At 41.0% G+C, this 16127-nt stretch overlaps 1 protein-coding gene across 2 annotated transcripts; it reads right to left on the reverse strand.

Annotated features, from left to right (window-relative positions):
• Positions 1–478: 478 nt before the first annotated feature.
• Positions 479–4945, reverse strand: LOC147418362 (cytochrome P450 87A3-like). 2 transcript variants are annotated; one of them, XM_086507141.1, is made up of 9 exons: positions 4694–4945; positions 3532–3853; positions 2631–2783; positions 2246–2518; positions 2070–2159; positions 1789–1867; positions 1600–1706; positions 1360–1487; positions 479–843 (listed from the first exon to the last, which is right to left on the reverse strand). In XM_086507141.1, the coding sequence occupies exons 1-9, from the start codon at positions 4810–4812 to the stop codon at positions 744–746; spliced, it is 1371 nt and encodes a 456-aa protein (XP_086363267.1). In that variant the 5' UTR covers positions 4813–4945; the 3' UTR covers positions 479–743. The 2 variants fall into 2 exon arrangements, with proteins under 2 accessions (XP_086363267.1, XP_086363266.1); XM_086507140.1 differs by having other exon boundaries at positions 4689–4938.
• Between the last annotated feature and the right edge of the window lie 11182 nt (positions 4946–16127).

Raw genomic sequence — 16127 nt, forward strand, 5'->3', positions numbered from 1 at the left:
GGAAGATGGTGAGTAGAGCATAAGGAGTTTCTTCACGGGGTGCTCATCATACATATTAAACTAGAATATCACGTGCATTCAAAGGTATTATGAAAGTCCCTTACTTGAAAAAAGGAAGATGGTGAGTAGAGCATGAGGAGTTTCTTCACGAGGTGCTCAACATATATAATAAAACTATTATACCACGTGCATTCAAAGGGTATTATGCTTTAAAGTACCTTACCTCAAAATTTTCTAAGCTTTTTTAACACACCTTTTTCCTATTCAATGTATAAAATTCTTTCTTCAAGGGGTGTTCATTGTGTGTATAAAACTACTATATCACGTGCAATCAAGACCTTATTTGTGAAATTTCTAAGATTACCACACCCTTTTTCTATTCAATTTATAAAAAAATTTGTGAAATTCCTTCATCAATAAAAAAATGTGACCTTTTGGAATTAAAAACAACTTTCTGTCAGATGTTAACTACTTTTCTTTAGGCTTGCAAAACATGATAACTCCATTGAGAAATAATGCTAATGTTTTGGGATATACAATTTAGAAGATTGTTGACCCATAATTGACAAATTAGAAAGTTTCTTTAGGGGCAAAATTTTGTAGCTCATTCAGATGTTTATTCTTTCAATCACAACATGCTCATTCAGAATCGCCACATGCCATAATAGTGTGCACTCGGCCTAACTTTGTGATCAGCTACAATTTCTCTAAAAATTTTCTGTTGATTGGAGATAATTAAGTCATTAAGTCATGCAATTCTTTTTGTTGACATAGATAGGATGACCATTTTTGAATTTCACCCCCGGGCTCCGTATGATTTCTTCCTCCCCCATGGTTGTCCAGCTGCACACAGAGGAGATCAAGATTAAATGTGTGTGCGTGCGTGTATGTGTGTGGAATCTCTTGTAGACGACATACGATTTTCCTCATTTGAGGTTTCCCACTAGTAATTCAAAAGTGATTTGCCAAAAAAGTGTGTGTGTGTGTGTGTGTGTGTGTGAGAGTGTGAGAGAGAGAGAGAGAGAGAGAGAGAGAGAGAGATTTCATTGTCATCCTAAGTGGTTATATATAATCTGTGGGACCAAAAGAAACATATCATGTGAGGTCTGTGGTGCTGATAAGTAACCTGATGCTCAAGAATTGTGGAAATGAGCGTCGAAATTGAGTGTCCCCATCGTGCTTGAAAGAGAATCATGGCAAAAAATGTGGGAAATGCAAGCTCTAATGTGTGTACATGTGTGTGTGTGTTCTTGGGCAAAAAGTGGGGTCTGTGAACCTTTGCATCTCACTCTGTGTGTGTGTGTGTGTGTGGGGGGGGGGGGGGGGGGGGGGGGAGAGAGAGAGAGAGAGATGGGTTACCTGAATTTAGTGACAAAGTGATGCACAAAGATTGAAAGCTCCAAAATAGAGAGCTCACTTCCGGGACAAGTCCTTGGGCCTCCACCATACCCCATAAAACAGCTCCCATTGCCCGATGCCGGCATCTCCTGCTCCATGTAATCACTTGTTAGGCATAGAGCCCTTTTGATGGGCATGATCGACACCGAGACTTTTGATAGATAGATGCATTCATAATTCTAAGGGAACTTGCTATTCTACCTTCCATCTTGAGGGGTTGAAGCTCAACGGATCACTAAAATTGTCACCATCGAGATGGACGCTACTGAAGCTTAGTAATATTTTCCATCCCTTGGGGATGACATGGCCTGCAAATCCATCCTTGTGAATTAATGCAACAAAAAGGAAATTAGGACTTGACAGTGAAATCCACACTGTACACTTTTGTACCTTCAATTTCCACGTCAACCAAAGCCTCTCTGTAGACGAATGGCGACACATTTATGAGCCGTAAGGTTTCATAAATTACCTACATCATGCCACCCCACATGCCACATTGATTCAGCAGTCTCTTTCCAGAGGGATTCACTAGTAATACTAAGGGGACAACACCTATATCCATAGAATACCCCTTTTTTACCCGGGAGTGCCTTTGCAAATCAAGTTTTCCATATGAGCGAGAATGGGGCCAAAACAGGGCAATCATAATCCGAGTTATATAGACAGCTTACATTTCTTGTATAAGGCATGGATTTGAACTCTTCCCACGATAGCGTCTCCTTGGCTGAACCTTTTCTTTCTCGGATAGCATTGTGCTCCTCCTACACAAGGAATGTCAAAACATAACCAAAAACAAGCTCATATGGTGCTCTCCAACATCTCAGCTGCAACAGTATCTCAAAGTTACCATCAAATTTTGTAGAACATCTGGATGATCGTTGATTAGCTTCACCAAAACCACAAAAGCCCCCGAGGTCGTCTCAGCGGCGGCAAAAATGACATGCACCATCACATCTATGGTCGACTGGCGTGTGAATGCAATATTATCCCTTTCCTCCTCTTCTAGAAGTAGATCCAAGAGGTCTTTAATTCTCTCAGAAGGAGGTGATTCACCATTGTTTGCTTGCCGAGCTCTTTTGGAGATGAGTTTCTCGAAGATCTCCACCATCTTGGCTCTCCCCTAAAGCAGGTGAAAGAGAAAATTAAGAGCTAAATAATGGTTATAATTTAACTCCCAACAAGCTATGGTTTAAAATGAAGATCCCTGGGCATTTGCACTTCATTTAAATCACCTTGAGGCATCTATTATATCTTGTGCCGGGGAGGTTGATAGGAAATGCAATCAGCCCATCACTGAAGTCGCGAAAACCGTGCAACAGATCCTTCAATTCGTCATCCTGGTCGCTGAGGCTAAGAATACGCCTCACAGCAAGATCGAAAGTCAACTGCAATTACACATGCACATACATTCATTAGGTATCAACTTGCGTATGGGCTTGAACCCTGGTAGCATGTCGATGCTATGGTCCACCTCACCAGATGGTCGTAAACAATCTGGAAAATCATCAAAAAATACATCCCAAAACTCATGCAACAAATAATTTTAATAAGGCACAGATCTGTAATTATGAAGTAGTTCTTGAAAAAAACTGTAAATTTAGTATAAAACCTCTTAAAAGCTTGAAAATCACCTCTAAATTTTAAATTTGAAGGTGACAAAATCGACGAATATTGGAGAAATTTAATCTAAAAACCTAAAATATAGTCTCTCTCTCTCTCTCTCTCTCTCTCTCTCTCTCTCTCTCTCTCTCTCTCTCACAACACACACACACACACACACACACATCTATACTCCCACATAGGTTTTTCAAATAGATAGAAAAAAGTTTATTTTGAGCACTGATATAATGATGCAAACGGTGTCATAACCTTCTTGTCATTAATGTGCGGGTGCGTGAAGACCATAGTCACAAGGGATGCGTCCCAAGGACGGGGGACAGGGCTCAAATGGATTTTTAGTGTAAAGGAAGGGGCGGGACGGCAAGTGGGGACAGGAAGCCCATAAATGGGTATCCCCTGTGACTATGGTGAAGACCCAGGTTCTACATTCAGTGGCACCTTTAAAATTTCAATTGCACCTCAAAAAAAAAAAAAAAAAAAACCATTAGTAGAAGGGTCTACTTTTATACATACCTCACATGCCTCTTTGTTCATGTATATGATAGAGGAGTGATCCCAGGATGCAAGACGCTTCACCACGATGTCTTCAATCTCATGTACACATTGTGGGAGGGACAAGGGGCCAACAATGCGCGTCACCAGGCCACGAATGCGGGTGTGAAGGCGACCTGGTGCCTCCATGAGGCTTCGCTTTCCAATCAATGACATAAATTTTGCTGGGAATGCAGACTGAAAGAGCAAACCCTCCTTCTGTAGCACCATTGTGTTTATGCTTGCACTTGTGCTTACCACCACGGGCTCTCCGAACAAGTGTGTCTTGAACAAGTTACCATATCTGTGCATTCAGACTTTACTACGTTTAGCACATCTATATGGTGTGTGTGTGTGTGTGTGTGTGTGTGTGTGTGTGTGTGTGTGTGTGCACGTGCACAAGCGTACATGTGTGGGTACAACCTTTCAACTCCAATTATACCAGCTGAAACAATATAGCACATAGATTCCGCAGACACACTTCTTTTTTTTTGTAAATCGATTCCCCACACACACACACACAGACATCAATGTTGGAAGAATGCATCTCAAACTCCAACTAATCTGGCTAAGCACAGTCACAAAAGGGCATATGTGATGCACACGGCATGTGGGCATGTGCCCACCCACATCTCTCTCTCTCTCTCTCTCTCTCTCTCTCTCTCTCTCTCTCTCTCTCTCACACACACACACACACACACACACACATACACACACACATGCATACTCGGATCAGAGCACAGCGGATTAATCACAAGAAGTTTTGGACAAATTCTCACATTATTTCCCACATTGTGACTTACCTCAACATCATGAGCTTCTGTGAGGGAGGCACCGCATACCTAGCTAGGTACGATTGGGGGCAGAGGACCGCCAGCCCGGTGGGGGGGCCAGTGGTCCCCTGCCCCCAATCATACCTAGCTAGGTATGCGGTGCCTCTCGAGCAGAAGCTCATGATGTTATGCATTGTATGAAAAACACTGAGAAAGACTCCGTTTTCCTACATGAGAAAATTTCTAAATCTTCTTGTGAATGTTGCCATAATGCATGAACACATGTCTGCCAGGTCAAGGTACTGCGCGCTCTCTCTCTCTCTCTCTCTCTCTCTCTCTCTCTAAACGCAGAGGAACGAACGTTACCTGACCTGCCTGCGGAGGAAGAAAAGACCAGGCTTGAGGGTGGTAGAAGGTTTGGAGACCATGTGCAACGACTCGCCCAGCAGAGGGAAACCCATGGAGCCCGGAGGCAAGCGCCCTGCGCCATACTTCAAGTCCCACTGGAAGGCGTGCACCACCCACCACCCCAGCATCCCTATAACCCCCCACGCTACTGCTACTAGTACACTCATCTCTCTCTCTCTCTCTCTCTCTCTCTCGATACACACACACCACCTTTCATATATCCACGTCCTTAAGGCTTAACCCCGACCTCATTACAATTTTTGGCCTGGTAAGCAAGCTGATGCCTCCCTTTTTCCTAGCGAAAACAAGTGAAAGGGTCATGGTGGCTTTCTTAAACAATAAAAAAGTGATTAGGCTGAGCTTAACTGTAAATTTTATGTTTGAGAAAGGATTGCCTCCGAGGGATGAAAACCGGTGAAATATGTGAGAAAATAATTCAAAAATCCAACAAATTTCAAAATTTCTACTAGTATTTCCGGTTTGCTTCTTTGGAAGGAGGGAACTATGCAACAATTATGGAAATGGTGAATTTCGTATCGAGCCATCAAAGCTAGGTGTTACCTCATTTATTTATTTATTTACCTTCTTGAAATTTTAAGGTTAGGTCTTCTTCCTCACATAGAATGTTTATGCTTGACTCATCTTATACTCGGTCAATTTGAGAGCGATTCATAGTTAGATATAGCTCTTTGAAGTGCATAATAGAGAAATTACTTGTTTTTACTGAATGCACGATAGAAATAATGCTAATCAAGTAATTATAAGGATTAATAAATGTAATTTTGGTTGCAATTAGGGTAACTTGCACAAGAATAGTCATGCTAGAAAATCACTAAAAGGAGAGTTAATGACGAGTGCAAAGATATAGGTGAAGAAGTAGTAGAAGAATAAGAAGAAGAAGAAGCCAAAGAATTTGACTTTGCATAGGCCGGTGAACAAGAATAGTAGAAAAATGTTTAGGCGTAGAGGAGTTCAATGTCATATGACAAATTCCAAGAGACCCTTGAAAACATATCTGAGCTCGAGGAGAAGATGGATCAGAATGTCCTCAAAGACCCATCCAACGAATCTTGAGAACCTTGGTCCTCTTACCTGAGGGCAAATACCCCCATGAGGTTGTCACCCATGAGAACAAGATTGAAAATTTGTTGAGAGGCTAAATACTTAAGTGAACCTAGTCAGCTAATATTGACTTTGCCATGAAACACGTGCACAACCAGCAAGCTCCAAAGGCCAGCAGCGTCGGGCTAAAACCAAATGGTAACAAGTGATACGGTAGTTTGGAACCACGATAGGGCCAAGGTATGACCCAATGGCAACAACACCGATAACAACAGAAGCATAGACAAAAGCAATGGTGGACGGCAACAAGAAAAGGAGCAAATACAAGAACATGCACCAACCACTTTGCATGCCAGTAGTGCCCACAAACCATTGAGTTTCCATCATCAACTAGGTCTTTTTGGCCAATACTAGTGGCCTCAAGCTGGCTCACGTGCACCATCAATTAGTTTCTCTACACACACACACGCGCGCGCATGCGCTCAAGCTAAGAGTAGCTGCCAACTGTTTCTCCCTCGCCCATCGCTTATCAACCTCACAACTGCTTGCATGCTTGCATGTCGTGGTTGATGAAGTTCTTTATCAAGCAAGAATTCATGCCGAGCAAGTGACCTCCAACCTTTCTGAAATGGAGCATATGAGGCTTCATAAAACCATTAAAGAGGTTTTAAATCTTTTAGTAGATGTCAAAATCTCTCTCTCTCTCTCTCTCTCTCTCTCTCTCTCTCTCTCCCCCCCCCCCCTCCTTCTACCAACTCTTCTTCAGCTCCAACTACCTACCCAGTGGCACTCATACTGCATGCTTTGTGGCCCCATTTTCCTATTGATATTACCTTAGGATTCACACACATGTAACGGTTTTTTTAAACTCTACGTTGTTGGTGTTGGTCATGGTGGCTAGACCCTTGAAGTGTGATGAAATGCGGGTCTTCATCATCATTATCATCATTTTAGAAAGGAGATGGCCCTGCACATGCAAACATACGAGGGTCCACTTGCCATTTGAGGTTTTAGACAAGTGCAACCTATTTGATGGAAGGCGAACATTTGCAAACTACCATAGAATAGAAAATTCATAAAAGATGGCTTTCTTTGGGTATTGTGGCTTACAACTTCTTGCTTGCTATCAAAAATATACATCTAGATTTGCAAAGATGTCCAAGTGCCCTACTTATCTATTTTCTTGTATCTACTTTGCATGCAAGTGCACATAGCATCTGCTCCTAATGTTCCTTGATTGTATACTCCATATATCTACATGGAGTCCATAATTGTCTCGTGTTATGACTTCTGGTGCCATTCGAAAAACAAAACCTCTGATGGATTTGCAAGCATGAACAGATATTGGGCCTCAAGAAGCACTTTGGATGCTTCAAAGCCAGCCAATTTCACAACACCATCATGATCAACAAACATGTTTCCACCTTTGATATTTCTATGAACAATTCTCTTTGTGTGAAGGTACTCGAGACCAATAAGTAATTGTGTTGTGTAGACAAGAACAAGAGGCTCACTAAATGGGCCAAACTCAGCCTCACAACTGGAGACGGCCACAGTAGGTTGCTTCTTGCTCAACCATGAGATACATGAACTGTCGAGCATGAAACAAAAACCACTTGTGGACACTCGCGTATCAAAACAACCATCCCAATCTTAGTCCAGAAAAGCATGTAAATCTGGAGGCAATGATCCCCCCTTGGGATAAAACAAGCCAAGATGTAAAGTGCCATTCAAGTATCAAAAAATCCTCTTGACAGCCTGCGATGCTTAGACCCTGGGCTATGCATGAATTTGTTGACCAGAGAGCTTGCAAATTGAATATATGGCCTCATGTTGCATACATAAATGAGGCATCCAACAACATTTTGGTAAAGGGTGACATCGGCAATATCACCAGCATCATGAAGACTCAATTTCAAACTTGTTTCCATGGGAGTGGCAATAGGTTTGCAATCCTCAAGTCCAAACTTACATAGCAATGTCTCTATGTAGCTTGTCTGACAAAAGGCAATACCATCATCACACTGCTTAAACTGTATACCCAAGTAATGATGCAACAACCCCAAATCTTTCATCTTGAAAGTAGCATTCAAATCAGCCTTAAATTCAGCAATATGTCTCTCATTTGGTCTATGATCAACAAATCATCCACATAGAGAACGACAATGAGAAGTACATCACCCTCACCCTTTACATACAATGTGCTTTTTGTTGGACTGTTAAGAAATCCTCGTTTGACCAAATGAGTGTCAACCTTCTCATACCAAGTACAAGGAGATTGCTCCAACCCATACAAAGCTTTCCTATATTTGCACAATTTATCCGCTTGTCCTTTGTTGACAAAACCGCGAGGCTACGTTACATAAACTTCCTCAAATATATCCCCATTCAAGAAAGCAGTAACAATGTCTGATTGATGTATATCCCAACCAAAATGAGCTTCCAATGCACATAAAAAACGCACAATAGTCATACAAGAAGTGGGAGAAAAAGTCTCTTTATAATCTATGCCTTTTGTTGTGCATAACCCTTTGCAACAAGTTGAGCCTTATATTGATCAATCTCACCATCCGGCTTGCATTTCAACTTGTAAACCCACTTCTTACCAATGGCCTTTTTACTAGGAGGCAAATCACATAAAGCCCATGTATCATTTTCTATAAGTGCATCATACTGTAATTGCATGGCATCCATCCAATTTTTTGAATTATGTGCTTCATCGAAAGACAGAGGTTCCTCAACATCACATAAACTAGACACAACCAAAGAATAACAATCTAATGCATAAGATGCATGGCAAGAACCTAAACTAGTACGACTAGACAAAGGTGCATCCAATTTACTACCACGCAAAGTATGCACCAGCTATTTAGGCATACCTCTAGCCTGCTCATTCTCGGCCCTTTCCTCATCAAATACATCATGTACATATGCTCCTCATTGGAATTTACATTCGAACTTCCACCATTAAAAAGAGGCAACAAAGTGTCATAAATGTAATGTGAGCTTACATTATTGTCTCTAGTACATGACATCAAGGGCTAAATAGAATCTTCCACAAATACAACATCTCGTGAGACCAAGATACAACTTTTAAACTTTGCATTCAGCATTATAACCAACAAAAATATATTTGACAGCCTTATCATCCAATCATTTGCGGATGATACCACCTGTAAGGTTTGCTTTTAGCACTATAACCAGCAAAAATACATTTGACAACCTTATCATCCAATTTTATGCACTATGTTTGTGGCACCAAAGCATATGCCAAACAACCAAAAACACGCACGTGGTCAAAAGAAGGCTTTCTATTATGCCATGCTTTATATGGAGTGATAGACTGCAGAGCTTTTGTAGGACACTTGTTTAGTAAATAAGTGGCATACATGATGGCCTCAAGCCAAAAAGAATGTGGTAAAGCTTTATTGTTTACCATACATCGTGCCATTTTCGTAAGAGACGTGTTTTTCCTCTCAACAACACCATTTTGCTGATTGTTGTTTTATCCCATGACTAGCAAGAATTGCATTAAATTCATGGGATATATACTCCCCCCCTCGATCGGAACGGAGGGTGTCCATAGTACATTTTGAGACATTTTTAGTCATAGCCAGAAATTGTTTGAAGCCCATAAACACTTCGAACTTCACTTTAAGCGGATACACTCATGCATGCATCAATGAAAGTCACGAAGTAGAGGCCACAAACATCACTATGCACAAGTTGCAACCTGCATGTGGCCCTAACTAAACCATCCTTTGGGAACTTAGAATGTTGCATCTTACCCAAAATATAGCCTTCACAAACGTGTTTGACAGGTTCTTCAATAGGTGGCAAAGCAACAACCATATCAGATTTCTACAAACGCAGCAAACTGGCAAAATTCAAATGCCCAAAATGTGCATACCAAAGTTTTGCATTTGAAATAGCCGTAGAATCCACAAGTGAATTTGCAAAAATTATGCCCACACTTTTCATAGTGTCATAAAAATTAATATCTATCCAACCCAAATGATTTTCTCATATTAAATTGATCACTTAATGTGGGAGAATACACGGGAACAAGGGTTAAGATATAGACATGTGCTTATAGATCTATCTCAACACGGGGCCAATGGTTAAGGGGCCCAAATGAGAGATGGTCTATCAAAGAGCAAGGTTAACCAATGGAGCATAAGACCTTAGGGTTAGCTTCATTGAAGACCTCCAATAATGTGTGTAAAAGTCCTTTGACCTTAGGCAAGCTAGGGCTGAGCTTGAGGTGGGAACCCGGCCTAAGCTTGAGGTGCTTGTCGTGCTTGAGGTGCTTGACATGCTTGAGGTGCTTGATTAAGATGCTTGAGGTGCTTGACTGGCTCCATGCTTGAGGTGCTTGACTTGCTACATGATTAAGGTGCTTGAGGTGCCTTGAGATGCTTGCCTGAGATGCTTGTGGGAACACCCCCTAGTTCAAGTGCTTTGTCATGCTTGATGACTAAGGGGCTTGCTCATCCAAAGTCAAAAAGATCCCTACAAGGAGGGGGGCGAGCCTACAAGGGGGGGAATGAGAGAGAACACAGACACACACACACACACACACACACACACACACACACACACACACACATACACACAAGGGAAGCCCCATCTTGAAGAGGCAGCAAGGACACTTGTCAAGTTCCTCCTCATGTTTCCCTCATGGTGTGCTTGAAGCCTATTGGTTGGCCACCCAAGGGGTCCAATGATAATTTAGAATATTTAATTAATTGATTTTGCATTTATCAAGTCCTCTCTCTCAAAGGGGAAAGGGGGACACTTGTCCCAAGGCTACCCCTGTTGCTTGTAATGGCTCCTGCTTGTGATTGGCTAGGCCTGGAGGGGTCCAATGAGCTTTCATCATGAGCTACAAGGGGGGGTCGACCATGCAAGCTAGGGGGTTGCTTAGGGGGTATACTCACCCACACACACTCACAAACACTCTCATTGTGTGCTATGCAAAGTGCAAGAGCTCCATCTCCTTCTCCAAGCTCCTTGAGAAGTTGAGAGCCTACACCAACTCTCTTGGCTATGGAATGCAAATCCAACCAAGAGCTATGCTTCAATGCTTAAGCTTGCCATCTCCTCCTTCTTCATTACTATGCTATTATGTATGCTAGCAACAAGAGTATGATAAGTGAGGAACTACTTCTTTCTCCTATGAAATGTTTCTTCTTCCTCTTCCCTACCCTCATTCCCTGCTAGCTCTCTCCACCTTCGAAGGTGTTTGAAGTCTTGGGATTGAGGCTTGGGATAGCTAATGCTTTCTACAAGTGCATGTTATGCTTATTGCAAGAAGGCTAATGGTTTATTGCAAGTAGATTAATTGTATTGCAAGGTAGATTAATTATTGCTTTAAGCACAAGTTGATGCATAAAAGTATACATCTTCATGCACTCAAATGATTTAGGGAACACAATGATTAATGATGTTCACAAGTTCTTGATTGTTTCCAAGCTAAGATTGATTGTTGAAATTATGCAAAAGCTTGGTGTGTGAACCTTCCATCTTCATATTGCCAAGGAGGTCTCAAGGAACAAAAAGATTGTATTGTACCAAGTCTCTCTTAATGAGAGAATCTATAATACAAATGCCTTTTGGAGGGGGGGACCGGCTCCACATAAATCCAGTCCTCAACTGTTGTCATATTTCTACACTCTCTCTCTTGTAAAAGTATTTTTCATGCCTAGTTAATTAAGTGTTTTGATAGAGTTGCTACTACCAATTAAGTTCACCCTCTATGCTCTCAAAATTGCTCACTCTAATTCTCTTAATTCTGCTATTCTCTAAGTTCATAGGCCTGTCGAATTTCACTCCAATCTGAGTTGGTGACTCTAGCCTCCTGCAGTGCTGCCCCGAGCCTTGATCTGAGCTCTGATACCAGTTGAAGGAGTACGAGCGGAAGTGCGACGCGAGAGAGAGTGCGAGAAGAAGAGCACGACGATATGGTGAACTTGCTCTACTGTAATGTGTAGAGCATAGTTAGTTCTTATTAGGTTTTTAACAAAAGAATATGTGTACATACCTGGCGGCCCGCCCACTTACCTGGGCGACCACATTGGGCTTTATACCCCAACACTTTGGACTTAATAATGGAGTCTTTTTAGACTTGCCTACGACTTTACCATTATTGATCCATAAGAAGTCCGAAAGGAGCTAGCCCTTGGCAACTCTGCTATGTTAGACCTACTCCTCTACTCTCTATAATTAACCACTTTGAGCCGTGGGTGTAGATACTTAAGAGCCGATTTTCAAAGGCTAAGAGGAGTGGCAACTAAGTTTTTGAATTGCCAAAGCATACACTAAGCACATACATAAATTCTGTTAACATGGCTGACAATAATCAAGAGAGTAGAATGAACATTGATAACTTTGATTTTGCACATGAAAGTGCTAATGATGATGTTCCCATGCTTATCAAATGTCTTGTTTCTAAGCTGCAACAAGCTATGGCAAACCCATTCCTACAAGGTGAAGTTTTCCAACAACTTCATAGTTATGGGATTCTCCAAACTCCCCCAAAAGAGAGAGCACCTGAGAAGTCTCTTCATGAGATTTCCAAGAGAGGGCTCTCTACGGTGAGAGAAGAGGAGAACCCATACGAAGCGCTTAAATGTTTACTAGCGGGCTTACCTCCATCCAAGAAGAAAGACAAAGTCTCTACTTTAGAGCCTTCACCAAGAGGAGGAGAAGGAAGTGAGTCTTCCAATACTTCCAAAGATATGGCTCCAAGAAGACGGCAGCCTCAATGATCTCCAACTTCCCCCAAGGGGGAAAGATCACTGCAAAGTCCTCCTCCTCGTTATCACAAAAGGGAAGAGAGGTACCAAATAAAGGAAAAGGAGAGAAAGAGGTCACCCTCTTCTCCATCTTCATCAACTTCCTCATATTCCAATGAAGGTAGCGGCTCTTCTCTCAAAGAGCCCCAGAGGAAAGGCCATCGCAAGTTCTATTCGGTATGGAGAAGGTCCAAGAAGCTAAAGAAGTTCAAAGAGGGAGGGAAGAACACCACTTTCCTTGCCTATGCTGGCACCTTTGGTGCTATGGACAAGGTCTTGGCCTTCATCCAACAGCTTGATGCGGCCTTTGGTGATGAGGGCTTCACAGAGTCCTCTAAACTGCTTCAAGTATCTATGCATTACCAAAGTTCCGCTCGACAATGGTGGGATAGCCTACGAGCCCAAAGAAAAGCTCCAAAGACATGGAAGGCTTTAAGAGCCTCCATCATAAAACAGTTTCTGGCAAGCAACGCTCAAGATAATGTCCTCACAGAATGGCAAAACTTGAAACTCTCTCCCTACGAGTCTATCCAAAAGTATGTAGATAAGTTTTGGGATTTATTTCTCAAAGCCACTATCTACAAAAAGATAGACTTTGGGGAGCAAGAGCAACAATTATGTGCGGGTATTTCTGAAGAGAAGGCCGAGTATATTAACTCACAAAGGCCTAATACCATATCGGCAGTCATACACCATACTATGGTCGCCTCTCAAATCGATTCCCAACAAGGGGTTAAGAGAAACTCTATATCCATGGAAGTGAAGGATCAAAATGAGCCTAGAGGGAGGAATAATGCTCAAACTTCCTCCAAAGGCAACTCTAGCAACACCGATAACAAAGCTTAGGAGAAAGGAGTCTATAAAGGTAAGAATAAACTCTCTGCAATAGAGCTAGAGTGTTATCGTAAGGATAACAAATGCTACAAGTGTGGACAACAAGGGCATGTCTATCGTGCTTGTCCCCAAAGAAATGCACGCAACAAGCCACCTTGAGTTTCTATGTTGGAAACTCCAAAAGAGGATGCTTATAGAAAAAGGCTTTTGTTTTTCCTATGCTAGGAGATATGTACATACATGTTTATGAGTCGGGTAGTATCCTATTCCTTGTAAATATGCATGCTTTCACAAGTTAATGAAAATTTATATTTTCATATACATGATTTCTGTTAGAAAGTCTGTAAATGAATTTAATGTTTCAACCAATAACAATATTATTAAATTAAAAAAAAACGAGAATCAAGAGGAATTAGAATTGTCTAAATTCCTAAATGGATTCCAAAATGTTTTTATTGATGATACCCCCGTGAGCTATCTCCACAATGAGGGGACAATGGCCATACAATGGAGCTTTTACCATGAAGCTCACTGCCTAATAAGCCTCCTTATTGAGCTTTACAAGATCCACAAGAGGAGTTCGAAAAGGCAATAACATGGACTGGTAAGTTTCGAGAGAGATTCAATAATTAGGTCACATTATCTCTAAAGGTGGTATTTCTATGGATCCACAAAAAGTAGAGGTAATAAAAGATGGCCTAATCCAAGGAATCTACATGAGTTGCAAAGCTCTAAAGGTATGAGTGCATACTAGAGATGCTTCATAGGAAAAATCCATGCTTATAGCAGGTCCAATACATGACTTAACAAAAAAGAACGTTAAGTATACATGGACCGCAAAGAGAGAAAAATACTTCTAAAATTTTTAAAGAGAAACTTATTTCTCAACTTATGGGATCTCTCAAAGCTATTTGAGGTCCAATGTAATGCCTGGATGATTGCCTTTGAGCAAAACTTTGCTTCAAGAAGGGAATACCATAGCATACGAGATTCAAAGACTCAACTCCAATGAGCGAATGTTGGTCATATACAAAAGGACCTATGAGATGTTTTAAATGCTCTAGACACATGGAAGTACTTCTTGCGGACTCCATTCATGATGCAAACCAAGCTCTCGGACAATCAAATGAGGTGGGAAAATTTCTTTTTGCAATTTAAATTCTACATTGCTCACATTGCTGGCAAGCACAATCATGTAGCCGATGTACTTTCCCAATGGCCAAGGGTAGATAGGATATCAATAGCAACTTACAATGAGCTATGTTTTATTATAGTTAAATATGCTTCTAACCCAGGCTTTAGGGATATGATAATAGCCTTACAAATGGAAGAAAAACAATCACTCACGTAAAAGGATGGTTATCTTCCATACCTCAATAGGCTATATCTTCCTTACTTCCCATGCTCCTTCCATATGCGGGGCAAAGAGGAATTCGAATTTACTCTGCTAGGAGTAAAAGCATACTTGTATTGGCTTACCAAGAAACAATAATATACAAGAGAATGTTTCAAAATGTATGGTATACCAAAAGATGAAGTATGAAAAAAGGACCATGGCTTGCCAACATCCAATTGTGTCGAATAGAAATCCTACTATGACCACTAATTTTTGATAGAGTCTCTATCAGAATTAGAGTAATCCTCTTATGTCGGCCTACTATTCCAACGGATGGCCAAAAGCAAAGTTACAAAACTAATGATCCTTGATCTACTAAAAGCATGTGATTCGAAGTAGATCAATGCTCAAAATGAGAGAAGTACTTATCTTAACAACAGTATGTCTCTAATAACGTGAACATACTTCTAAGGAGAAACTACCTTTCGAGGCTAAAGACGGAAGATCCAAAAGTCCCTTGTAGCTTAAGATACCTGGGAAGATCTTCATTGCAAAGGAGTATAGCCGAGATCAAAACGAATCTTTTTACAAGATTAAACAGGCTATATCCATTTATTAGCTAGGCAAAAGAGGCTCCTGCCGTTAGGCACAAAAGAGACTTATCCTTTTAAAAAAAAAAGAAGAAGAAGAAGAAAGAAAAAAAAGGTTGGGTCTTACTAAACTTCCCCAAGGCTCATCTAAAGCAAATTATACACAAATAAAGACCCGCCACAGATCAAGAATGAAGCAGAGGAGCTCCAACCCAAGTTCATCCTTCAACAAGAAGACAAGGTATTAAGAAATGGTAAGATTATTGACAATATCTTATTTAATTATCCTTTCAAAAATGCTAAATGCATGCAAAGAACATGGCTTAAGGATAATATGAACCTTGTTAATGATGCTTACAATGACACAAAAGAGTAAGCAAATGTAAAAGAAATGCATTTTAAATGATCAATGTTTTTGTCTTATAGGAGTCTCTTTTTATGTTTTGTGCACAAATTTTAAAGTATGCATACTTAGGATCATGTTTGTGGTGACTACGTCTCCCAAACACCAAGTAGAACTTGTCACGCTACTTTGGAAGTATGATATGGACTAAAAAGAGCAGACATGCTTGCGGCAGACAATGTCTCTCAAGCACCAAGTGGATTAGTCATCCACTCTGGAATGATGTCGTAGGGTAAAAATGGATCCTCTACCCGCTAAGACCAATGGACTAATGGGTAAGACTTTACCATCTCTACCTCATAGTCGAGGACGACTATGATTTCAAGAGAGAGGTAATGTCATAAAAATTAATATCTATCCAACCCAAATGATTTT

The sequence above is a fragment of the Adiantum capillus-veneris genome, chromosome 30 (genome assembly GCF_014529385.1).
Source record: "Adiantum capillus-veneris isolate H3 chromosome 30, ASM1452938v2, whole genome shotgun sequence".
NCBI classification, from domain to species: domain Eukaryota; kingdom Viridiplantae; phylum Streptophyta; class Polypodiopsida; order Polypodiales; family Pteridaceae; genus Adiantum; species Adiantum capillus-veneris.

What these genes read in the sequence shown, in the direction of transcription:
- LOC147418362 (XM_086507140.1), bottom strand. Translation starts at nt 4,897, where the DNA reads ATGAGTGTACTAGTAGCAGTAGCGTGGGGGGTTATAGGGATGCTGGGG. An exon ending in ATGTTCTACAAAATTTGATG is followed by an intron (nt 2,160 to 2,245) that starts GTAACTTTGAGA and finishes TTCCTTGTGTAG; the next exon opens with GAGGAGCACAATGCTATCCG. An exon ending in CCATGCCTTATACAAGAAAT is followed by an intron (nt 1,868 to 2,069) that starts GTAAGCTGTCTA and finishes GGCATGATGTAG; the next exon opens with GTAATTTATGAAACCTTACG.